At 38.0% G+C, this 26,410-nt stretch overlaps 1 protein-coding gene across 1 annotated transcript; it reads left to right on the top strand.

The window, feature by feature from the left end:
- The first annotated feature begins 4 nt into the window (after nt 1-4).
- rpgrip1 (RPGR interacting protein 1) lies at nt 5-26,410 on the top strand. Its single transcript, XM_051097613.1, has 27 exons — nt 5-986; nt 3,063-3,263; nt 3,351-3,407; nt 3,872-3,989; nt 4,139-4,338; nt 4,511-4,616; nt 9,319-9,465; nt 9,598-9,703; nt 10,287-10,310; nt 10,513-10,659; nt 10,730-10,803; nt 12,534-12,745; nt 12,972-13,078; nt 13,181-13,231; nt 13,363-13,542; nt 13,675-13,792; nt 14,081-14,581; nt 15,126-15,274; nt 16,541-16,889; nt 17,332-17,507; nt 19,849-20,178; nt 20,274-20,334; nt 20,422-20,519; nt 23,111-23,300; nt 25,174-25,258; nt 25,372-25,499; nt 25,576-26,410. Exons 2-27 carry the CDS (start codon nt 3,179-3,181, stop codon nt 25,815-25,817), a joined length of 4,041 nt encoding a protein of 1,346 aa, XP_050953570.1. The 5' UTR covers nt 5-986; nt 3,063-3,178; the 3' UTR covers nt 25,818-26,410.

The raw sequence follows: 26,410 nt of genomic DNA, 5'->3' as shown, positions 1-26,410 counted from the left end.
TGTAGAATTTTTCCAGTCACATCAATTTGCACTTTCCAGTTTGTATCTATTAAACAACACACACACACACACACACACACACACACACACATGTCTGGTTTATTATCTTTGTGGGGACTCTCCATAGGCGCAATGGTTTGTATACTGTCCACACTGTATTTTCTATCCCCTTACCCTAACCCTACCCCTAAACCTAACCCTTACAGAAAACTTTATGCATTTTTACTTTCTCAAAAAATCTCATTCTGTATGATTTATAAGCTTTTGTACCCATGGGGACCGCAGGCGGGTCCCCACAATGTCAAAAATTTCAGGTTTTACTATCCTTGTGGGGACATTTGGTCCCCACAATGTAGCAAAAACAAGTACACATATACACACACACACACACACACACTAAAGCTTCCTTTCATCCTAGTCTTGTAATCTGATTTTCTCCATTGACCTCCTGTTCTTGTCTTTACTACAAACACAACAGCCAATCAGATTATTACACAGTTATTACTACAACCAATCACATTAGACAGGAATTATCAAACCATATGCTGCTTAACTCAATAATAAACTTTTTATCTTTTAGCATTTGTCATTAGACAATGTTATTGATAATTAAACAGTTGATGATTAGTGTTTGAAGTTGTTTCTATATATATATTCACATTCATACACAGCGTATTTGTAACTGAGAAATGCTGTGAGACTGGCAGGAACACAAGTAACCGAGAGGAGGAGCTGCAGAGAGATTAAGCAGATTAAAGCTGGATTGATGAAACAGCATCTTTCCAAGAGAGAAGCTAACAATCAGACCTAAAACGAGAGAGAAGTTTCATGCTGATGATTAGGAGTTGATTGTGAGGAAGACAGCAGTACAAGAGAACGACAGGAGAGGACAGATCCGTTGGGGGAAGATGAATGAGACAGACAGGTGCTGAGAGGAGGATTAGTACTCAATAAAGCTCAGTGGAGACACACAGACAAACATACAGGTATGCGACTGGGAAAACTTTACACAGTTTATTTATATTATTATGTATATCAGTGTCATCCATGTCTTTCTTTCCATCTGTGTCAGAATCGTTGTAAGATGTTATTGTAATTATAGGAAATTTCTAAAATATTGTTAATCTGAAGCTTGTTTCCATGCACCTGTTTGCTTTCACCTGTTATGACAAATAAATTTATAAAAGGACTTGATTGGAGAATAATTTGATGTAGTGTCTCAATTAATATGAGGTCATGAAAGAATAAAAATGATGAAAGAAAATAGATAGTAAAATAGTTCTAAATGAAAAAGTTGGATCAGTATGTTATTTTATACATCTTGCAGAATCTGCATGTTAATTATTTGACCAAAATAAGTGGGATCATACAAAATGGATGTTATTTTTTATTTAATACTGACCTGAATAAGACATTTCACATAAAAGACATTTACATATAATCCACACGACAAAAAAACAAACAAAAAAAAAAACTGAATATATGAAGAATGACAATCAATTCATGATGAATTATCATGAATTTATAAAAGGACTTGATTGGAGAATAATTTGATGTAGTGTCTCAATTAATATGAGGTCATGAAAGAATAAAAATGATGAAAGAAATTTAAGTACAAGCGATTTAAGTACATTTAAGTACAAGCGATTTCCGAACTTTATTTATCTACAAATAACAAATGTCATAAAACATAAAATCTGAATATACAATATTTTGTGTTCTCATTGCATCATTTAACTAATTGGATATACCGTTTACTCAGGAAAAAGCAATAAGCATATTTGAACAGATGAACAAGTATCATCACTCTTTATTAGTTTACTTCAATCTGACAATATTTGCTTTGTTACATATCTATTTTTGTTGATTGTCATTCTTCATATTGTCAATTTGTTTTTGTTTTTTTGATTGTCATTCTTCATATTGTCAATTTTTTAAAAGTTTGCATACACTTGATTCTTATGTTGTTACCTAAATGATCCACAAGGCATTTTTTTTTTTTTTTTGTATTAGTTGTTCATGAGTCCCTTGTTTGTCCTGAACAGTTAAACTGCCCACTGTTATTTAGAAAAATCCTTCAGGTTACACTTTTTTTTCAGGATTTTGTGTATTTGAACCCTTTCCAACAATGACTGTATGATTTTGAGAATCTTTTCACACTGAGGACAACTGAGTGACTCATATGCAACTATTACAGATGGTTCAAATGCTCACTGATGCTTCAGAAGAAAACTATGCATTAAGAGCCGGGGGTGTAAATGTTTCCCAGAAGACAAAATAAGTGACATTTAGCCTAAACTTTCGAAAATTCGAAAAGTTTTCATCCCTGGCAAATAAAAATACACAAAGGGTTCAAATACATAAAAATGCTGTAAAATTTGTGTGAAGAATTTATGTGACTGTTTAACTGTTCAGGACAAACAAGGGAACAACTTTCACTAAACAAAAAAACTAACAAAAAACACATCTGTGGATCATTCAAGTAACAACACAGTATTAAGAATCAAGCGTACATGTAAATTTTTGAATGGGGTAAATTCTATAAATTCAACTGTTTTTCTTGTGGACTAGATTAGATGTAAAGGTTTTTTATGTGAAATATCTTATTCAGGTCAGTACTGAATAAAAATAACATGCATTTGCTTGATCCCTCTTACTTATGTAAAGTATATGTAAACTTTTCACTTCAGCTGTATATATTTTGAATGCTTGAATTTTTCACATGGTCATTTGTTGGACCAAATAAATAAATACATAAAAATAAATAAATAAATACTAATAAATATGAATAAATAAATAAATAATCCAAGGTCACTAATCAAAAGTTAACACTTTATAACAACATGTTTCATTTGGAGCATCGTCAAATCATGATGAATAACATTATTTTAAATATGAATTAATCTTTTACAAACGTTTTTATATTGGAAGGTCCATAAGTTTTCTGTAAAGTTGAAAATCCCTTCTTTATAATAATTGAATATTACATGCAGTAAATATAGTTTAGATGAAATTCAACTGCTACATTTAGTTAGAAATATTTCTTGTTTGTTGTGTGACAGGATAAGTTACAAAAATACAATGAAAGGTGCCCCATTGCCTTCCTCTGTGGTGTCATCACTTCCTAAACCCCTTGCCTCAAAAAGGCAGTGATTGGTTGGGACTGGTAGTTCTCATAATGTCACTGGCAGTGGATGAGACAGCAGGTGACCTCCCCGTGAGGGATGTGGGCTTGAGATCAGGGCTGATAACTGTTCTTACAGGTGTGTATAAGGCTGTGTGTTTATTTGGGTTAAAAGATCATTTGTAGCTTCGTTTCTAGTTTGAGGAAAATGCATGCTTTATTTCAGACACAGATCAAGATACCAGAAACTGGAGAAGACCACCACAGGTGCTCAAAATAAAAGGTAAGAAGTGTGTAGATACAGTCCTAAAAACAAGCACTCATTTCTTATATATAGCCTATTATTTTAATTTTGTGCTATTTTTACTATTTTTTATTGTTTAAACAAGAAATCATGAGTCTCCTTATAAATTTCAGAGGAGATCACAATGTCTCAAACTGCTCAGAAGTTTTCAGATGAACTCAAACATTCAAACTATCTGAGCTGCTATATTTATTAGTTGTTACTTTTTGGACAAAATTTGGAATTTTGGCCAACTATGCTATCCACATTTTATAGCTAATGCCATTCATTTTAATCTGTCCTTTTCAGAACAGACATCTAAGACAGACATTCCAGTTACCATAACTATGAACTATTTTCTGCATTCTCCATCAATATCTATGGGCTATGGAAAAGCAACATCTGAGCAAATATTGTAAATGACTATGTCTTACAGGTCGTTTTGTGTCTCTGTCTTTATACAGATCGCCAACGTTTGTTCAGAATACCACGCGAACAGCTGGAGGACCAATGTCTCCGTCTACAGGAGGAGAACACACTTCTCAAACAACACAGCCGCACACAAGAGCAAAAACTACGCAGGTACACAAACACACTAACAGATCTATAATACCAGGAGAAAGTTTAACGTCGTCATTTCCATAAATCTCAATTGGCTTTTCCAGAAACATACAACCTGGGTACTGCCAATTTTTCTTTATGGTACTTTTATTATTGTCTTGGCTGTTCAGGTTGTCAACAAAACTGCTGCGATTAAGGCAAGGACCTCCGTCTGCAGGGAGGGATGGAGAGCTGGAGGACACTATTCAAGAGCTGGAGGCTCGTGTAGCGACTCTTGAGAGTCAAAAGGGGGCGCTGCAGAGTAAACTCAGTTTAGCCAAGCAACACATCTTAGACCTTGGTGTCAGAACACATAACAGGCCACGAACAGGTGAGGAGCCACTGAATATGATAAAATGGTAATATTGCTTTGAACATACATCATGGTAATACAGTGGTGTCATGTAAATACAAAGAATAGCCTGTGGTAGCCTACTTTAAATGACTTAATAAGTCAGTACTACATCAATGCTGCATCAATACTTTCTCGTTCTTTGTCTCAGGGCGAGGTGTGGATGGGGACGGAGGGGTCAGACGAGCTGCCCAAACTGCTCCTGCCCGCTGTGGCATCAGTTCACTGGATGACACCAGAGGAGACATAGACAGATTGTAAGTTGACCTGTGGGTATGTGTTTGTGCATGTTTTTCACTCACTATGAAAGAAAGACATTAAAAAATGGCACCAAAAAGTCTAAGGGACCTGATCAGGCATAACATTATGCACTGACATGTGAAGTGAATAACACTGATTATCTCTTCATCATGGCACCTGTAACGAAGCGGAGATGAGACGAGGATCTATGTGCAAGAGTTTATTGTACATCCAAAGAAAACAACAAATTATCCAGAACGGGGAACCCTTAGAATCCAGGCAAGAACAGGGAGCAACCATCACAGACATAGAACAACTGACCAACTATGGATCTAGCAGGAGTTTATCGCGACCCTCTGAGCACTCTTTGCTCAATTTTTCAAAACGGCCGACCGATCGAATATTATGTGGAGGAGTTCCTTTATTACAGCCAGCTAGTGCCTGGAGATGACACCAAAATAAAGGACTGTTTCTGGAGTGGACTCGATCCAGAGGTTAGTTTAAACTTACCGGATGAGGACCCCAGCTGGACCCTGTCACAGTATATAGACTTTGTTTTGCTGTTCTGTGAATCCCCTTTTTCTGTTAAGGAAGTAGAAAGGGTAATTCACAGCATGGTCGCCACTCCTGAGTCTCCTTGCAAGATGGCCGCCACGCCAGAGCCTGTCGCAAAGATGGCCGCCACGCCAGAGCCTGTCGCAAAGATGGCCGCCACGCCAGAGCCTGTCGCAAAGATGGCCGCCACGCCAGAGCCTGTCGCAAAGATGGCCGCCACGCCAGAGCCTGTCGCAAAGATGGCCGCCACGCCAGAGCCTGTCGCAAAGATGGCCGCCACGCCAGAGCCTGTCGCAAAGATGGCCGCCACGCCAGAGCCTGTCGCAAAGATGGCCGCCACGCCAGAGCCTGTCGCAAAGATGGCCGCCACGCCAAAGCCAGTCCACAAGATGGTCGCTGTCTCCAAGTCACGCCACATGATGACCCACGTGTTGGACTCACCCCTAATGGCTGTACGGACAGCTAAGATGGCGCTCCCTCTTGTTGCGGCAGCTACCCCTGATTCAAGTCAAGCTACAGGGCCGAGTCAAGCTACAGCAGCTGTTCCCCACGAGTCAAGCCAAGTCAATGTTGTTCCCGAGTCAAGCCATGTTGTTCCCGAGTCAAGCCATGTTGTTCCCGAGTCAAGCCATGTTGTTCCCGAGTCAAGCCATGTTGTTCCCGAGTCAAGCCATGTTGTTCCCGAGTCAAGCCATGTTGTTCCCGAGTCAAGCCACGTTACAGCAGATCTTCACAAGCCAAGTGACGTTATCGCTGCTGCTCTTCCCTTAATGGCAGTGGCCATGTGGTGTGTGTGGGCTACACACTGTGCTCCTGAGGTCACGCCTGTTCACAGGTCAGCCTCTGAGCTCTCGTCTGATCACAAGCCTGCACCAGAGCTCTCGTCTGGTCTCAAGTCTGCCCCAGAGGCCCCGTCTGGTCTCAAGTCTGCTCCAGAGGCCTTCCCCGTCGGAGAAGCTGCGCCAATGCCTCCAGAGGTGTCGGCGCCAGCCGTAGAACCTCTTACGGAGGGGGCGTTAACCACCAAACTCTCTGCTTCTCCCTTTTCCCTGTCTACATCCTCTGTCACTGTTCTCCCCAGGTCCCAGTCGGTGACGCAGCCTCCTGTTCCGCCCCGGAGGGCTGCTCCGCCTCCTGTCCCGCCCCGGAGGGCTGCTCCGCCTCCTGTTCCGCCCGGAGGGCTGCTCCGCCTCCTGTTCCGCCCCGGAGGGTTGCTCCGCCTCCTGTTCCGCCCTGGAGGGCTGCTGCGCCTTCTCCCTCTATTCTGTCTGCCTCCTCTGTCCCTGCTCTCCCCAGGTCCCAGAGCGTGATGCAGATTCCTGTTCCGCCCCGCAGGGCTGCTGCGCCTCCTGCTCCGCCTCCTGTTCCGCCTCCTGTTCCGCCTGGGAGGGCTCTAGCGCCGCCTGCTCTGCCTCCGGCTCCACCCTGGAGGGCTCTAGTGCCACCTGCTCTGCCTCCGGCTCCGACCTGGAGGGCTGTAGCGCCGTCTGTTCTGCCTCCGGCTCCGCCCTGGAGGGCTCTAGTGCCACCTGTTCTGCCTCCGGCTCCGCCCTGGAGGGCTCTAGCGCCGCCTGCTCTGCCTCCGGCTCCACCCTGGAGGGCTCTAGTGCCACCTGCTCTGCCTCCGGCTCCGCCCTGGAGGGCTCCTGAGCCTCCTGCTCCGCCCTGCTGGGTACCGCCTGCTCCGCCGTGGAGGTCTTCTCATGATGATCTGGTGGTCCTCAGCTCCTCCCATCTGGCCGACTCCACCCTGGCCTCTTGCTCTGCTTCAGTCCCTTGTTTATCTCCCCTTACATGGACCTGGCCCTCCATCCCTTCCCCAGTTCTGCCTGAGCTCCTCCCCCTTCCTGGACTGGTATTTCTGTTTGGAGCGTCTGGAAGCCACTCTTTTGAGGGGGGGTTATGTCATGTGCCTGGTCTTTGTCTTCTGTATTCGTGTTTAAGGACTTTTATTTTGTAGTTTTTGTGTCTTATTGTTCCCTGCTTCCCTGTACCTCTGTTCCCTTGTTTGTTGCCATGGATCTTCATTGAACCACACCCACTCCCTCATCAGTTACCCCGGTTACCAATTAGATCATTACCTCACCCTGTGTATAAATAGTCCTTGTCTTTCCCCTGTATTTTGTCAGTTGTTTAATGTCTGTGATGGTTGCTCCCTGTTCTTGCCTGGATTCTAAGGGTTCCCCGTTCTGGATAATTTGTTGTTTTCTTTGGATGTACAATAAACTCTTGCACATAGATCCTCGTCTCATCTCCGCTTCGTTACAGCACCTGTTAGTGGGTAGGAAATAATAGGCAGCAAGTGAACATTTTGTCCTCAAAGTTGTGTGTTGGAAGCTGGAAAAATGGGCAAGCACAAGGATTTGAGCAAGTTTGACAAGGGCCAAACTGTAATGGCTAGACGACTGGGTCAGAGCATCACCAAAACTGCAGCTCTTGTGGGGTGTTCCTGGTCTGCAGTGGTCAGTATTTGTCAAAAGTGGTACAATGAAGGAAAAGTGGTGAACCGACAACAGGGTCATGGGTGGCCAAGGCTTATTGATGTATGTGGGGAGCAAAGGCTGGCCCTTGTGTTCAGATCCAACAGACAAGATACTGTAGCTCAAACTGCTCAAGAAGTTAATGCTGGTTCTAATGGAAAGGTGTCCGAATACATAGTGTGTGTTTGTTTGTTTGTTGCGTGTAAGGCTGCATAGCCGTAGACCAGTCAGGATGCCCACGCTGACCCCTGTCCACTGCTGAAAGCGTCAACAGTGGGCACATGAGCATCAGAACTGGACCACGGAGCGATGGAAGAAGTTGGCCTGGTCTAATGAATTATATTTTCTTTTACATCACCTGGATAGCCGGGTGCGTGCGCGTCACTTAACTGGGGAACACATGGGACCAGGATGCACAATGATAAGAAGGCAAGCCAGCGAAGGCTGTGTGATGCTTTATGCAATGTTCTGCTGGGAAACCTTGGGTCCTGCTATCCATGTGGATGGTACTTTGACACGTACCGCCTACCTAAGCATTGTTGCAGACCATCCTTGAAACGGTATTCTGTAGTGGCTGTGGCATCTTTCAGTAGGATAATGCGCCTTGCCACAAAGCAAAAATGGTTCAGGAATGGTTTGAGGAGCACAACAACGAGTTTGAGGTGTTGACTTGGCCCCCAAATTCCCCAGATCTCAATCCAATTAAGCATCTGTGGGATGTGCTGAACAAACAAGTCCGATGGAGGCCCCATCTTGCAACTTACAGGACTTAAAGGATCTGCTGTTAACATCTTGGTGCCAGATACCACAGGGCACCTTCAGGGGTCTAGTGGAGTCCATGTCTCGATGGGTCAGGGCTGTTTTGGCAGCAAAAAGGGGACCAACACAATATTAGGAAGGTGGTCAAAATGTTATGCCTGATTGGTGTATATAACATAAATAGGTGCTCATGATATGATATATAAGATACTATTTACATTATCTACATTTTCATGTGATTATATGTAAGTTACTAACTTCAAACTGCTAATATATATATATATATATATATATATATATATATATATATATAAATTATATATATTATAATTATATATTAATTATATTTATATATTAATAATAAAATAAAAAATAAATCAGGGGGTGTTTATCAGGTCATTTACGCAATCATGCTTATTGTATAACTAATTAATGTAAATCTAAACAGCCAGAACCTTTAGGTAATTGTTATTTTCAGTGCACAAAAAATATTGTCCTTACTCATTCTGTCTCTTTCTCATCTATATATGCAGACTTGCATTACTCAGGTTTGTTGGATGTTTTTATCTTTGCAATTCTGCAAAACACACTATAGTGTCTTGCTTCATATACCTGCAACTGAGCTAAGGCAAACAAAGTAAAAAGAAAGCAAGAAAGAAAGGGTCTCAACATTTGCATTGTTAAACTTATGGCAGAATTTATAGACTTCTGTCATGTAGATCTGCTTTTATTCAAAAAGACTTTGCTAGATTAATTTGCCTAATATACTTCATGACCCATATGCATATGATAGGACACTGCTGCAATGCTATTAATAATCAAATAACATATTTATTGCCAATGTAAAGTACCTTGCTTGTGCATTGTCCATTTTTGGCCTTTACATCCATGTTTCTAATTTTTTTTCAACTTGTTGCTCTCTCAGCAGATCTACCATCATAGAAACCCAGCAAGGGAGGGTGGCAGAGCTGGAGCTGACAGCTCAGTCTCTTAGAGAAACGCTTAGGGGCAAAGAAAAAGAAATTGAGGGTATTGTGAAAGACCTGCGCAAACAGCAAGCCGATGGACACAGGTAGGAAAAGAGTTAATAAATTAACAATAGACTGTTCATGCTTGTTCAGTTGCTATTCAGATTCAGTCAAAAATAATGTCCACAGTTGCAACAACAAAGCATGTATGTAACAATTTTTATTCTTCTTTACAGACTCATTATAAAAGATAATGTAGATGTGATAAAATTGCAGAAGCAGCTTTCTGAAAAGAGCACCTCCCTTCTGGTCCTTCAGGAAAAGTTCGGTGCTCTTCAGGAGGTGAGCTATAAGACCAAAACAGAGCAAAAACAGTGAAAACTATTATACATTAAAATAATGCATCCACTTTACTATTGCTTGTCTTTGATTTGGGATTCACTGAACAATTAATGCCCCAGTATGGTGATGAGAACATTGTACTTTACAAAGTTACCATCTGTGGTTAGTAAAAAACCATCAGAAAGGGTTTCTCAAAAAGGCTGAACTGACTTTATCATTTTTTGTATTTCCCATAATGGCTGGCATTCGGGTGTACTTGCTGCAGCTGCTGTCACATCATCAAAGTGAAATGTCAGAAAACCAGCAATAGTATAAACATTACTGTATTTCCAGGCATTTTAGTACACTGAAAAATCATGTAAAAAAAAAAAATCATATCAATATAATTTAAGAAAAAACTAATAAATGTAGCTATGGCAAAGTTGGTTCAAAGTATATTTTTTTGTTTTTCAGTGTGTGATGATGGTAAATTGGGTTTTAGATGGGGTCTTCCGCTTTGAAAGCATATGTATAATGTCATCCAAACTATATTTCTGCATTAAAACACATTATCCTCATTTCTCCCTCTCTTCTGTTTCATAAGGCTTATGAGAACCAGTTGGAGGAGGTGAGCTTAACCTGAAAATAAACATTTCCTATGTTTTGCATAATTTACTCTTTCTTAATGTTAAAAAATGGTCATATCAACATTTACAAGGTCTGAGAATAAAAACAACCATTAAAGTCATATTCATAGCTGGAAAAAACATTGATACATGCTATTGAATAAATTGGGTTTTGTTGTATGTCTTTTTTGTCTTATACTATAGGGTCAAAGGTCTTTAAAAGAGAGCCAAGGAGCACTGCTGGGGAAGGTGGAGGAACTGAGCGAGCAGTTGAAACAGGAGAAGCAGAGAGTGATAACACTTGAGGGCCAGCTCAACACTGCATCGCTTTCACTGCAAGCTCTGGGGGAGGTACTGCTCGAGTTGTGGTTTTATTCCAAGGTTTCTTGTTTGCAGTCTTATACTAACATCTGTTTCTCAGCTTCAGGAGAGAGTTTCAGACCTTGAGGGGGAGAAGAACCTCTTGAAGAATAGCTATGATTCACTTCTGGAGAGGTCAGTGTTTCATAGGAGGTAGTCAGGGGCATTGATAGTGGGGGACAATCAGGGACCTTTTCATTGACACTGGGATAAGTTATTTTCTAAATAATAGCCACTCTTTTGGCTTTGATATGTGATCCTGGACCACAAAACTAGTCTTAGGTAGCAAAGGAATATTTGTAGCAATAGCCAAAAATGCACTGCATGGGTCAAAATTATTTTTCTTTTACGCCAAAAATCATTAGGATATTAAGTAAAGATTATGTTTCATGAAGATATTTTGTAAATGTCCTACCACAAATACATCAAAACTTAATTTTTAATTAGTAATATGCATTGCTAAGAACTTTACTTGGACAACTTTAAAGGCGATTTTCTCAATGTTGTTTTGCACCCTCAGATTTCAGATTTAAAAATAGTTGTATCTCAGCCAAATATTGTCCTATCCTAACAAATCATACATCAATGGAAAGCAAAAAATGGTCCCTCATGACTGGTTTTGTGGTCCAGAGTCATATATGTGACCCTGGATCACAAAATCAGTCATAAGGGTCAATTTTTCAAAAATTAGATTTAAACATCACCTGAATGCCGAATAAATAAGCTTTCCAATGATGTATGGTTTGTTAGGATATGACTTATTTTGGCAAGATACAACTATTTGAAAATCTGGAGTCTGAGGGTGCAAAAAAATCTAAATATTGAGAAAATTGCCTTTAAAGTTGTCCAAAAAAATTCTTAACAATGTATATTACTAATCAAAAATTAAGTTTTCATATATTTACAGTAGGAATTTTACAAAATATCTTCATGGAACATGATCTTTACTTAATTTCCTAATGATTTTTGCCATAAAAGAAAAATCAATCATTTTGACCCATACAATGTATTTTTGGCTATTGCTACGACTTAAGACTTGTTTTGTGGTCCAGAGTCACATATTATGATAGTGGTCACCTAACTATCCCCACTACTTTTCAGTCTATATATATCTAACAAAATGATGACACAGCTGGCTCGCTAGCTGATGATTTTGGAGTAAACTACTTGAAATGCAGTTTTTATCATAGTTTGTCACTGTGTAAAAATCACAAAAGAAACAAGAAAGCACAAAATTAGTATCAGATTATCATGCTGAAAGACTAAATATAACAGCAGAATAAAAGAAAATTGAGAAATTACAAGGGGGAAATTAGGAAATCTACAGAAGCGTCAATAAATCAGAAGACATTCAGATTTACAGAGGAAATAAACCAAATTTTCTCCTCAAATTCCTCAATATTCTCCTCAGATTTTCTGACAGTGAAGCACATTGCCATGTAAAATTCCATGTAAACTGGATCTAGTGTTATTGAAAACTGCCCAAACACACAAGCTTTTATCACAGTCTTTTTATTTTTTGGAGAAAATATCATGTAATCATGGAAGTGTAAAATGACGATTGTCATAAGAAAATCAAGTATCATCTAACACTTGGTTTTGTATTCGTCTGATAATTCAGCAAGCTTTAAAGCTTGATGGACAAATTGGTGGATAGAAATAAGCATTCTGAGCACAGTGTTTTCATTGGGTATTTGGGCTTTTATTAATTTATCTTTTGTAAGGTCAGTTGGACCCATTCATGCAATTTTGTCACAAGCTTCTTGAATTCTGTCTATGGATCAGGTTGTAGGTTTATATAAATAAGCACAAAAAGTATAGAAAAGCCTATAATTTTTATATGTTTAAATTGGTTTCCACCATAGCACTATGTCTATCCAGAACCATCAAGAAGGACAACATGAGAAAATAGACAAAACAAGTGAACAATTTAGAGAAGAGAGGTGGAGAGAGGAAGTACAGAGGCTTGAAGAAAGACTGGAGGAAGAAAGGAGAGCAAGGAAAATGCTGGAGCAGGAAAAGGAACAAATGACACATGAGAATGATCAGATTCAGAAGGAGAAGGAACGAGACAGAGGTAAGATTCTTGCATTGCTGGACTTTTGACTAGCAGCATCAGTTCCAGACCACATCTCAGCTTATTCTGGAAATGCTTTAAAAGTGATATTGTGTGCACTCAGACTCTAAGATGTTGTGTAGTCATCACATCATATCGGACTGTCAGTATGATAAATATATCTAATGTTAGTGTTAATCCATGCACATCTTCTCACTGAAATAAAAGTGTTTTGAATGTGTTTCAGATATGGTTATGTTCCTTAGAGAAAAACATGACTGCTTGGAGCGAGAAGTCCTGCAGCACAGGCAGGAAGTCACATCTTTGCAAGAAAAACTGGACTCTGTTACAAAAGTAAAATTTGCTGTATGCTAAAGTTTACTTCACAAACAAATCCCAGGACCAGACGTTCAATTCATTAGACATTTTTCCATGTTTTTTTTCATTCTCTATCAGGAGTTTGATATGAGTGTGGAAGATCTGAGTGAGACTCTTCTGCAGATTAAGGTAACATGTTTAGTTTTAAAAGTTGCCTTCCTATATTTTGAAACGTTTAAGCAGCTGTGTAACAACATTTTGCCTTGCTTGTTTCATTCCCTCTTTCTCTTTTTCTCTTCATTCCTGTGCTCTTCTCTTAGGCCTTTAGAATGCAGCGGGAGACTCAAGGGATGATGTGCTTCTTGAAAACAGATGAAAAGTTAGAAGACACATCAAGGGATTTGACTGCAGTACAGGCCTCATATGCAGAAACTGCTTTGGAACTCCAGAAAACAAGGGACTTATTGTTACTGCAGCATCGACTAAATGCTGACCTTCAGGTACACATAAATTTGCAGTGAGGAATACTGTATATTTCAACTGCTGCATATGGTAAATTGCTCAGAATAACTCTTTTCACTCCACATAAACCAAAACATCAATCATTATACCTACAGTATTTTCTTTTATAGAATGAGATGAAGACAATTACAGAAAAATTTGAAAGAGAGAGGGAGGAGAATAGAAGGAGGGCAGGTGAAAAAGACAAGCTGCTGAAAAGCAGAAGCCTTCAAATCAGCAATTTACAAGGTTAGAGAAACTGCTGGACAATATACACAAGTTTGGGGCTAGCTGTCATAAGTTTCAACTGGTACCAAGTCTTGTTTTGTTTAAATTTTAATATTTAAATTTTCTTTATTATTATTAAACATAAAAAAATCGATAATTTTGGTTACAATAACAATTATTTTTGTGTCTATATAGACACTGAAAAAAAAACATGACATGATTGAAAATTAGGCAGTTCTCCCCTACTGTTCTATTTCAAGTTAATAATGCAAGTATGATGACATCATATTTTTTTCTGCACTATTGTAGCTCAGCTCAAAGAGTTCGCTTACAGCCCTAGAAACTATAAGCAGACCATACCCCTGCAGTACACCTGGACAGGGCTGGAACAGGAGTCAGTCCATCCCACTGCAGAGGGCGCCATAATCACACATTTGCGTGGAGGAGAATCTCTTCTGGAGATCCATCTCACAGGAGCCACCTTTACACCTCTGGGACTGAGACTTATGGGACAAGGCACAGGAGATCACCAAGGGGTTGCAACATTTTGTACCTATGGGTTCCTTGACTTTGAAACCCTCTCAACTTCATTAATATCAGGTGGGCAGCCAAATTATGGCTTCACGTCGCATTACGCCCTCTCTGAGTTCGACCTGGAGAAGCTCAGAGTTCAGGGTGGGTCCATTACTGTTGAACTGCACCAGGGGCTTGGAGGGGTACAATTTATGACCCGTGGGAAGGCAAGAATTTCTCTAATGGGAGCTGTACAACGCAGAGGTGAACGAATGAAAAACAGAACCAACATCACAGGTAAGATCAAATGTGACCCTGGGCCACAAAACCAGTCATAAGGGTCAATTTTTTTAAATTAAGATTTATACATTTGAAATCTGAATAATTAAGCTTTTCATTGGACATATGGATAGGACAACATTTGGCTGAGATACAACTATTCGAATATCTGAGAAAATTACCTTTAAGGTTGTCCAAATGAAATGCATATTACTAATCAAAAATTAAGTTTTGATATATTTACGTTAGGAAATTCACAAAATATCTAAGGACATTATCTTAATATCCTTAAAATCCAAATGATTTTTGGCATACAAGAAAAATCAATAATTTTGACCCACACAAATGTATTGTTGGCTATTGCTACAAATATATCCATGCTATTTAGGACTGTTTTTTGGTCCAGGCTCACAAATGAGGTCACATAAACTTTTCAATTAAAATAGCATTTAAAAATGCTTGTGTAGGTGTGCTCAATTAGGCATCTTTTTATTTTTGTTGCTCTTTATTGCAATAGTATTTGCCACTGCAGTTTCAAATCATTAATTCCTTTATTCTGCAGGAGCCGAAGGGGAAGTCATAGGAATCCTTGAGTTTTGGGTGTGTTTGCATCCTCAGGTGGAACTCACAGAACCTCAAATGGAAAAAGCCACAAGCAGAACAGCTGTAAGACACACCAGAGGTTCAGAATGGGCTCATGGGCAACCAGAGGTAAATGGGACAGGACTTTTTAGGAAAGACTTGAGAGCATAGTTCACCCTAAAATGAAATTTTAAATATATCAAATACCACCCCCAAAAAAGCAGCAAAAGAGCCATAAGGATATTCTACCAGAAAGACTCAGAGGGAAAAGGTGAATGTTAACATGGTATTCATTCCATAAAGAATTAACAGATGGTAACAATCAGAATCAGAATCAGAAAGAGCTTTATTGCCAAGTATGCTTGCGCATACAAGGAATTTGTTTCAGTGTTATTAGCTTCCAGTACACAGAGACAACAACGCACAGACAATAAAAATAAAAGAATAAGAAAAATACACATAGAACATAAATAGAATATAAATAGACCAAAATAAAATAGAATATATTAATTATAATTTGTAACAAATAAATTGACAAATAACTATTGGTATGTACAGTTGTGCTATGTGTGATAGGATGGAATGCAGGGAGGTGTTAGGGGAGTATTAGGGTGGAGGTGGTAGCAGTAGATGTCAGATTATTCTACAAATTTTTATTGCACAATGGGAGGAACATTTTAACTGTTCATAAGGTGGATTGCCTGGGGGAAAAAACTGTTCATGCGTCTGGTAGTCCTGATATTTGGGGCTCTGTAGCGCCGGCCGGATGGTAAGAGTTCAAAGAGGGGATGGCTTGGGTGCGAGGGGTCCAGAGTGATTTTCTGAGCTCTTTTCCTCACTCTGGATGTATATAGTTCCTGAAGGGTGGGCAGGGGAGCACCAATAATCCTCTCAGCAGTCCGGACCGTTCTCTGCAATCTTCTGATGTCTGATTTTGTAGCTGAAGCTACAGTGATTCAAGTCTAGTTTTATGGCATAGGCCAAATCCTGTAAATGCATATTTGGCTGGTCCTGCCTGAAGGTGAAACCCACCTGGTGGTGGTGAGAAATATCAGTGTCATCTACTGAGAAAGTAAAAAAGAAAGTTCAGTACTTACATGCTCCAAATGTCAAGCAGTGACTGGTCAGAGCTTATAGTCATGAATAAATGACATAGCATTAGAGTCTTCCTGGTAGAGCCTTTGCTGACGCTTTCATTTCCTAGTAGATCAGTCTTTTTATTGTGCTTTTTATCTCTTTTGGATCTTAAACAACCTTGTTTTTTTATGCTTTTATTACTGCACGCATTTTAGAAGTTATTAACATTTCTAGTTGTATTCCAGAAAGAAGAAAAGTCAAACTATTCCCTATTTATTACCTCAAAATGATAAACATGTGTTTGTGTATGTGTTACAGGAAATATATGATTATGGCGTAGGGATACCCAATGAGCTTGAGGTGGTACTAGAGCGCTGTGTGGGCCTCAATACTCGCTGGCCAGGACTACTCCCTGATGCATACTTAACATATCGCCTTTATGACTTGCCACCTCATTCTACACCCATAATTCAATGCTGTGTGGATCCTGTCTTTGGTGATTCAGCGAGCTATCCATTAGCTGTAACCACAGATGTACTGGAATACCTGAATGTGGGCAACCTGTGGGTGTACGTGTTTGATGACAGTGAACGTCAGACTCCTCCCACTTATCTGGCAAAGACACCAATCCCACTACGAGCCCTTGCAGCAGGCAGACCAATCAGAGGTAATCAGTACGATTAAACAGTAACTGTAATTGAGAATTTAAAGAGTTACTTAAAAAAAAAAGTCAAATAACTTAACGTCATGTCGTTCCAAACCCGTAAGATCTTCGGAACACAAATTAAGATATTGCTAATGGAATCTGAGACCTTTCTGACCCTTCATAGATAGGAATGCAACTGAAACGCTAAAGGCCCAGAAAGGTAGTAAGGACATTGTTAAAATAGTCCACGTTACATCAGTGGTTCAACCGTAATTTTATGAAGTTAAAAGAATAATTTTTGTGTTACTACCTTTCTGGACCTTGAATGTTTCAGTTGCTTTGCTGTCTATGCAGGGTCAAAAATCACCAAAATCCATGAGCTAAAATTTAAAATCATAACCAGTATTCACTAAGACAAAGGTTAACTGTGCTGAATAACGTTTACTCTGTTTCCTGTTGTCAGGTGATTATGTGCTTAGAGACCCTGCTGGCAATCCAAGAGGAATGGTGAGGGCCACTCTCAGGTGGAAGTACCCTTTCCAATCACCTGAGGCACCCTCAAGACAAAAAGACGGAGCAGAGAAAGAGAGAATGGTGCCTAGTGCTGAGGTTTCACAGAGACCCATTGCAAAGCCCAGGGTGAGTGCCTGTGAATGACAATAACTGCCCACAGTATTTCATTCGCACTTCTACATTTCACGTTACAATTTTAAATTAATTTGAGCAATAAACAATTAAAACAAATATAATATTTAATGTAAGTCTAATTGTTAAAGGGGTAATTATCAATGTTGTAACTAATAACTGACATTTCATAACATTTGGTCACACTTAATTTTGGGGACCAATTCTCACTATTAACTGTAGTGAGATATTAAAGGATAACTCCACTTCCAGAACAACAATTTACAAATAATTTACTCACTCCCTTGTCATCCAAAATGTTCCTGTCTGTCTTTCTTCAGTCGTAAAGAAATTATGTTTTTTGAGGAAAACATTTCAGCATTTTTCTCCATATAATGGACCGATATGGTGCTCCGATTTTGAACTTCCAAAATGCAGTTTAAATGCAGCTTCAAACGATCCCAAATGTGGTTGTAAACGATCCCAGCTGAGAAAGAAGGGTCTTATCTAGCAAAACAATCAGTTATTTTAATAAAAATAATACAATTGATATACTTTTTAATGCCACATGCTGGGCTTGTCATACTCTGCCTGGACTGTTTTTGTTCCAGTTCATGACAGTTAGGGTATGTCGAAAAACTCCCATCTCATGTTCTCAGAAACTTTGAAATCGCCCTTTATTGCTGTTTTACGTTTTTTGTTAAGGGTGTTTGATCTTGCTTGCATGTTCACTTTGCAAAGACTGGGTCAGAACTTCTGCAGCGACGTAGGATGATTTTGAAATGATTTTTGAAGTTGAGGGAGGAAATATGATTGGAGTTTTTCAACATACCCTAACTGTCTTGAGGCAAGACGAGCATTTGAAATTAAAAAGTATTTAAATGTTTTTTTTTTTTCATGAAAATAAACTGATCGTTTCGCTAGATAAGACCCTTCTTCCTCAGCTGGGATTGTTTACAACTGCATTCGGGATCGTTTGAAGCCGCATTTAAATTGCATTTTGGAAGTTCAAAATCGGGGCACCATATACCAGTCCATTATATGGAAAAAAAATGCAGAAATGTTTTCCTCAAAAAACATAATTTTTTTTACAACTGATGAAAGAAAGACATGAACATCTTGGATGACAAGGGGGTGAGTACATTATATGTGAATCTTTGTTTTGGAAGTGGACTTCTCCTTTAATTATTAACTACGACTTTTGCCTGTAGTTGTTAAATTCATGGGGTGGGATTAAGGGATTTAAAATATAGTCATGCAGATTAAGCCAATACTAATATACTAATACTAATACTAATATTAATATTATATAATGCTTTATAAATACTAATAAACACCCAAACTGCTAGCTAATGCATGCTAAAGCAAATACTAAGAATTGGTTCCTAAAATGTTATCTAACATTTCATTTCAGCTGTTTTATCTTTGTCATTTCCTTTTTCTAATATTTTGAATATATATTTTAAATGTACATAAGTACATCTACCAGTTTATTTACAGTATTTACAGTTGAGGTCAAAAGTTTTTGAACTTGCAGAACCTGCAAAGTGTTAATAATTTTAACAAAAAAAGAGGGATCATACAAAATGCATGTTATTTTTTATTTAGTACTGACCTGAAAAAGATATTTCACATAAAAAACGTGTACTTGTAGTCCACAAGAGAAAATAATAGTTGAATTTATCAAAATTACCCTGTTCAAAAGTTTACATATGTTTGATTCTTAATACTGTGTGGTTACCTGAATGCAGAGCTGATCCTCCCTATACGCAAAATATGCAAGCTGCGTAGGGCGGAGTGAACCACGGACATGGAAAGGGTTCAAATATACAAAAATGCTGAGAAACCAAATAATTTGTGTGACCTAAAGAATTTTTCTGAAGAACAGCAGGCAGTTTAACTCTTCAGGACAAACAAGGGACTCATGAACGACTATCACTAAACAAAAAAAAAACACAGCTGTGGATCATTCAGGTAACAACACAGTATTAAGAATCAAGTGATTGTAAACTTTTGAAAGGGGTCATTTTTATAAATTCAACTATTATTTTCTCTTGTAGACTATATGTAAACATATTTACTAAATAAAAAACAACATGCATTTTGTGTGATCCCTCTTATTTTGGTAAAATAATTAACATTTTGCGGATTCTGCAAACTTTTGACCTCAACCGTAAACATGAAAGAATTGGGCAGTCTTTTGCAGCAAGCTGATATTTTCACATGAAGCTTTTAGATTTACAGTCTTAAGTAAATTTTAACAGTGAGAGATGGAGCGTAGTTACAAAATGAAAACTGCAAGTCTAATATGCCAGAAAAATATAAATTCAATCTTTTAACTTAATTTCTGTCTCAGCTTCGGCCTCCACCAGACCATGAAGCCAAGACCACTGACACTCACCCATCTATGTCTATTAAAACCCCTCAAAGAAGTTCAATCAAACCCTCTCAGTCACCATCCATTCAGATCACTGAACTGACATCTTATCATCAGAAACCTCGTTTGGCTCAACCTTCAAGGTCAGTTAGACGGAAACAACATCCTACTGCAGCGTTGTCAGTTCAGGACAAATTGAAACCCACAACGTCACCTTACCCGAGTCCTGCCACCTCTATTGTCAGACCATCGGCCTCAAAGCCAAGCACCCCTCGCAGCCACAGAAGCTATCGAAATGACTCGACAGAGGTAAGGAACTGTAAAGGAAATGCAACAAGAATACTTGGTGTCGACTGAGTATTTGAATCAGTTCAATAGTGTCTTCAATATCTTTTCTTTTGAAGCAAATTAAAATGGAGGAGGAACAGGAATATGAAGATCAGGAAAATGAAACTGAAGATAGAAGTGAGTTTTTCCCCCAGAATTTTATTCATTACACAAATTATAAAACAGCAAGTTAAAGCTTTTTGTTGTGTCTTATATCCAAAATAGCTCAAAGTGACATAGATGCCCCTCAGTCTGATGAATCAAGAGATTCAACTGGAAGTGATGTCATCATAAGTCCTCACCCTCCAAAACCACGTAAAAAGGTGATGATAACAGACAATAAACATGTTACATTAATAGAATCTCAACAATTAAAAAAATGTTATAGAGGGGAAGTGACTCCTGGTGTAGCCTGGGTTCTCCCAGAGTTTTTTTTTTTTTCTCATGTTACTGCCACATTTTTTTTTTTTTTTGTGCTCTTTTGTGCCCATTTGCTCCACTTAAAGGGGTCATCGGATGGAAACTTCACTTTTTCATGTTGTTTGAACATTAATGTGTGTTGGCAGTGTATGTACAAATCTACCCTATAATGATAAAAATCCATGCAGTGGTTTTTAATTAATCTGTAAAAATAATATCCCCTTTTTCAAATGGAGCCATTCTCAGATGCCTGTTGTTGTGTCGTCACACTGACAGAGGCCGCTCCCACGATAGTTGATTGACATGAGCTCTTACCTCAGACCAGCTGTCACAGTCCAGTAACTTTCCTTGTTTCAAAGCACGGATGTAAGTTAGACAAGAATATCTCTGATGCAATTGAGGTGTTGTGATGCTGGATGTAATAATGAACATAGTGGTCGTCATTTACTCCCGACATCTGAGCCGCTGAAGATGCAGTAGATTATGTTTGTTTGTGCATGGAATGCGACTCCCGATCTACATATATCCGTATATGTTCGCGTGAATCATTTATGATCCAGCTTCACTTACAGCAGAAGTGTGTATAAATGTTTTTTTATGAATCTTGCGATCGCCTTTCCTTATAACATGATAGTTAGGAAGTTTAGCGGCTAAACGCGGCTACATGCGGCTAAAGTAATCAAGCTCGTCATTCCACAGAGAGAAGAGAGGGGCGGGGCGAGCGGAGCTCATTTGGATTTAAAGGAACAACCCCTTAGAATGAGATGATTTTTGCAGAGCTCATTTTGACAAGGTAAAAAGGGTGTTGTCTTACAAAACCATTGAGAATTGTTAATCAAAGTATATTAGAGACTTTTCATTAAGACCCTAAAGAATCATGTCAACTTGTGGAAAATGGGCATCCGATGACCCCTTTAATAAAAAAATAAAACAGATAATTGCAACTTTTTATCTTGCATTTCTGACTTTTTCCCCCCCTTAGAATTGCGTGATATAAACTTGCAACTGCAATAAAAAACCCTCGCATTTAAACTCACAGTTTAAAGAAAACATCAGTCTTTTTTCTTCATAATTTCTTCATAATTTGACTATAATTTGGAAACACCCCTGGCAAAGTGTGGTTTTGGACGATATAAGCATAAATCCTTATCATTTTTTGGTGCAAATACATTAAAGTAACTTGACATTATCATTGAAGACCAGCAATAATAATTTTCATTTTTGATTACATAATAATGGCAATATATACATATCAAAGTCAGACATGCCCCTTTGCCAGCTGTGATGCCTGGTTACTGGTTTAAACTTGGCCCAGGTTTTTAAAAGATTTTTGGGTCAGCACACCTTAATAGCTTCAACAACTGATTGCCAATTAAATTTAGAATACAATGAATTTAGGCCCAGATTATGCAGAGCTGTAATAGCTGCTAATGGTGGATATTTTGATGAATTGAAAATTTTTTAAAAAGTTTTTTCTATGTATAAACTGTTTATGTAATAAAATATGTTTTCGTAGTTTGTGTTGACCCGTATCAGTGCAAAATTATCACAAATTAAATAGGATTCATGCCAATATTGTCCAAAACCCCACTTTTCTAGGGTGTTTCCAAACTTTTGGAGGGCAGTGTATCGCACAATCCTGAGAAGAAAAGTCAGAATTGCGAGTTTATATTATAATTTTTTTTTTTTTTTAATTCAGTGGCCAAAATGGGCTTCCATAGCTCTGGCTGACTCACTGTGGGATTAAAGCGTTATGTGTTACTTTCTAGCAGCTGTCAGTTTAAGCTACTTATTTACACGTAAACTACTCCATGACCAAAGTTATTACTGCAGTATAACTCATTTCAATAATTGCCTCAATTTAAGTCATGCTCAACCACAATAAGGAACAACACTTAATGTTACAGTAATTCTGCTTGTAATCTGAAATGTTACTAACTGAAATGATAGCCATAACATATATTTCTCAACCTTGTCACTTAAATGACTGATAACTAGCTCTGGAAAAATCATCCGTTATCTAACTCTGTTGATTACTTTTGATTACAGGCATGTGACCGAGCCACAATGATACTGTTATCTGTGCTTGACAACTATATGTAAATGCAATTTACAATGTAACTACAATATAGCTAGATTTAAATCTGGAGGATCGCTTTTATCATTATCATATTGCACTTTGGTAAAGCACTACGACACTGTTGACATAACTTTGACATGCTTTAAAATGCCAGATGCTGGAAGTAATCAAAACATTACATTTTATTAGAACTTACATTTTATTATAAGTTTTGCTATAATTAGACTAAAGTGCCCCTTGTGGCAACAGGTACTTACATTACTAAATACTATTTGACACATTTTGGAACATTTTGTGTAAGAAATAGCCAGAAATGTTTGTGATCATGTACTCGGATAGGGTATGTTTCTGTTTTTAAATGTAAAGAGTCAAATCTACATTATAAAGTCAAACATTTGTCTTTGTGTGTCACAGGGAGACAGACTCAGAGTGGAAATCCTGTCACTCTCTTTTAACCCTTCTTCAAGTGTTGCACTTGACCAATCAGTCCACCAGGTTTATGTAGAGTACCGTCTTCTAGGTATTCCCATGGAGACAACAGAAACACCTATGTCCCTGCGTAAACCAACAGATGGGGAGGAAATACATTATAATTTTACACGAGGTAAGTTCACAAAAGTGAAATTATCTTATAAGTAGCTCCATCCACAGTGATGTCTTATTGGCCCAAACATCCATTTAACACACATTAGCTGTATATCAAAAATCAATTATGTTTGGACTGACTGTGATTTGCACTAATTTTGAGTGTGGAAAAACTTTGAAACCTGGAAACTTGTTGCAGCAGTCAACAAGCTATTGCTGGTTGTAGCCACTTACAAAGAGAAATGCTGTTCATACCCTTATGAAAAAGTCCATATAAGTCCAAGTAATTATTACATAAACAATGTACTTCAAAAGAATAAACATATGTGTGAACAAAATGTATGAGTTTGAACACTTAATTGCAAGTTAATTGCAATTCAATTATGTTATGTCTAATTAAAAAATATATGTTTCGACCCACTTAAGTAGGATTTAAAATAATCTTTATATATAATTTCATAATTCTATTATTTGTTAAAATATAAGTAACACTTTAGTTGACATTTTTATAGTGCATTGCGAAAATATTCATACCCCTTAGTTTTTTTCCCCACATTTATGCTGCCTTAGAATACACTGCTTTATTCCCCCATCCCCACATCAATCTACACTCCATACACCATAATGGCAAAGCAAAAACAGAATTGTCACAACTTCGCAAATGTTTTAAAACGTTAAACACAATAAACACACTGCATAAGTATTCATACCCTTAACTCAAGCCTCAAGTCTTTTTGGGTATGATGCGACAAGTTTTGCATATCAGCATTTAGCAATTATCTGCCATTCTTCTCCTCACCTTTCAAGCTCTGTCAGGTTGGATGGGGCAGATGAACATTTTCAGGTTTCTCCAGAAATATTTGATTGGGTTCAAGCCCAGGCTCTGGCTGGGACACTCAAGGACATTCACAGAGTTGTTTATAAACCACTCTTCTGTGTGCTTATTAATACAAACATTATTCTTCCGCCAAAAAATCTAGTTCCCCAGAAACAGTTGTGGTTGCCGAGCAACACACATACGTAAACAAAGGTGTTTTTTTGTAGAGTAATTTACAACATCTTTGAGCACAGCTCAGCCATTCAGAATCAAGGACTGGAACTATCCGTTTTATAAAACCAAATTTAAAATGCATAGTGTAACAATGAATTGATTCGTGTTATAATGTATTAACAGTGGATACAATTATTCATGAGATTGTACAATTTTAAGCATTTTAAGGTGCATTACAGGGCATTATTTAAAAAACTACATTTAAAATGCATTATACATAAAGGCTGTGTAAAGTAAAGTGTTACCGAAATGTGGTTAAAGTGTACTTTTCAATGTCATGTTTGTATTTATGGTAATTTCTACTGAAACTTATATATATTGTTATTACACCAGTGTAGTTCATTTAGTTAATTTCCAATTATAAAATATTACAAAATAAATGAACTTTAAATGCAACAATGAATAACATATTATTATTATTTATGATATTATATCATAAATAATAATAAAGTAGTTTATATTTAGCTTTAGTATGTTAGCCAAATGTTAGTAAAACCTTACAAGATTATAAAAAGGGGACTTTTAAAAAAAATGTAACATACTGTAAGTTCACTTAATGTAAGTGGAGGCTTTTTATTTCATCAACATTATAAAAAAAAAAAACTCAACAACAACAAGTGCAAATTCTTTACAATTAAGCACAACAAAAATGGCATAATGGCATATCTGAAAAAAAAAAAAAAAAAACTACAAATAAGTTGTAGGTCTTTTGGGGCATTCACTCCAAGAGAACATATTGCAAAGTAGGGCTGTCAACGTATTGATGTGATTCATTTAAAAAACTGCTAAAGTAACACAACATTAAGATTTCATGTATTCTTACCTTTTATCATCATCATAGTTATTCATGTGGATTGCATCGAAGCATCTCCTCTGAGACATTACCTCTACACCATGCTGGAGGGCACTGACCCCAACCAGGGCAGGTAAAGAGAAAGAAGATTAGAGATACTGATAGATATAAAAATATGAATCATTGCACATGGCATTAAAATCTTCTAAAAAATATATTTTTTTTACCTTTAATCCTTCCTTTAAGGTTAAAGTTCACGGTAGTCAGTGAGCCCATGAACGAGCAAGAAGAATGTGAAGATGTCGGCTATGCCTACTTGGATTTACGAGAACTTCTGCTGACTGGAAATGATGTTATCGAAGAACAAATCGATGGTTAGCTGCAGTCATTTTTAAAGTAGATGAAAATATAAAAACATGCATAACTTAATTGTCTGTTTTTCTGTCTCAGTTGTCAGTGCAGATGAAGAGCAGGATGTGGTGGGAAAGCTGAAAGTGTCTGTAGAGGCTGCACAGGCTCTGACTGGTATCTATAAGGAATATCATCAGGTTGGGAAACGGGATAGAAAACAACCCAGAAACAGCACAGAGGTTGAGGAGGAGAAGGAGGAGGAAGAGGAAGGAAGAGTGATACAAAAAAACGAGTTGCATGTGCTTGATTTCGAAGTTGATGAAGACAGTGATTTTTACTGAAAATCTACAGCCTGAAGTTCTGCTTACACCAGGGAAATCTTTATGGAAAAATTACTAGTGTTTTTTTAAACTCTAAAACAGTAAATTTTTGCACTTGTGACATTCTAACCTCACTCTTTAAGGAGAAGTCCACTGCCAAAACAAAGATTCACATTTAATTTACTCACCCCCTTGTCATCCAAGATGTTCATGTCAGTCTTTCTTCAGTCGTAAAGAAATTATGTTTTTTGAGGAAAACATTTTAGGATTTTTCTCCATATAATGGACTGCTATGATGCCCCAATTTTGAACTTACAAAATGCAGTTTAAATGCGGCTTCAAACAATCACAAATGCAGTTGTGAACAATCCCAGCCAAGGAAGAAGGGTCTTATCTAGTGAAACGATTTTGTTTTATTAAAGAAAATACAATTTAAATACTGTTTAATCTCAAACGCTTGTCTTGTCTTGTTCTCCCTGAACTCTGTGTATTCTGCCTCAAGACAGTTATGGTATGTCGAAAAACTCCAATCGTATTTTCTCCCTCAACTTCAAAAATCATTTCATAATCATCCTACATTGCTGCAGAAGTTCTGGGATCATTTGAATCCGCAT

The sequence above is a fragment of the Labeo rohita genome, chromosome 24 (assembly GCF_022985175.1).
Source record: "Labeo rohita strain BAU-BD-2019 chromosome 24, IGBB_LRoh.1.0, whole genome shotgun sequence".
Taxonomy (NCBI): domain Eukaryota; kingdom Metazoa; phylum Chordata; class Actinopteri; order Cypriniformes; family Cyprinidae; genus Labeo; species Labeo rohita.
This window is presented reverse-complemented; position numbering and strand designations above follow the sequence as displayed.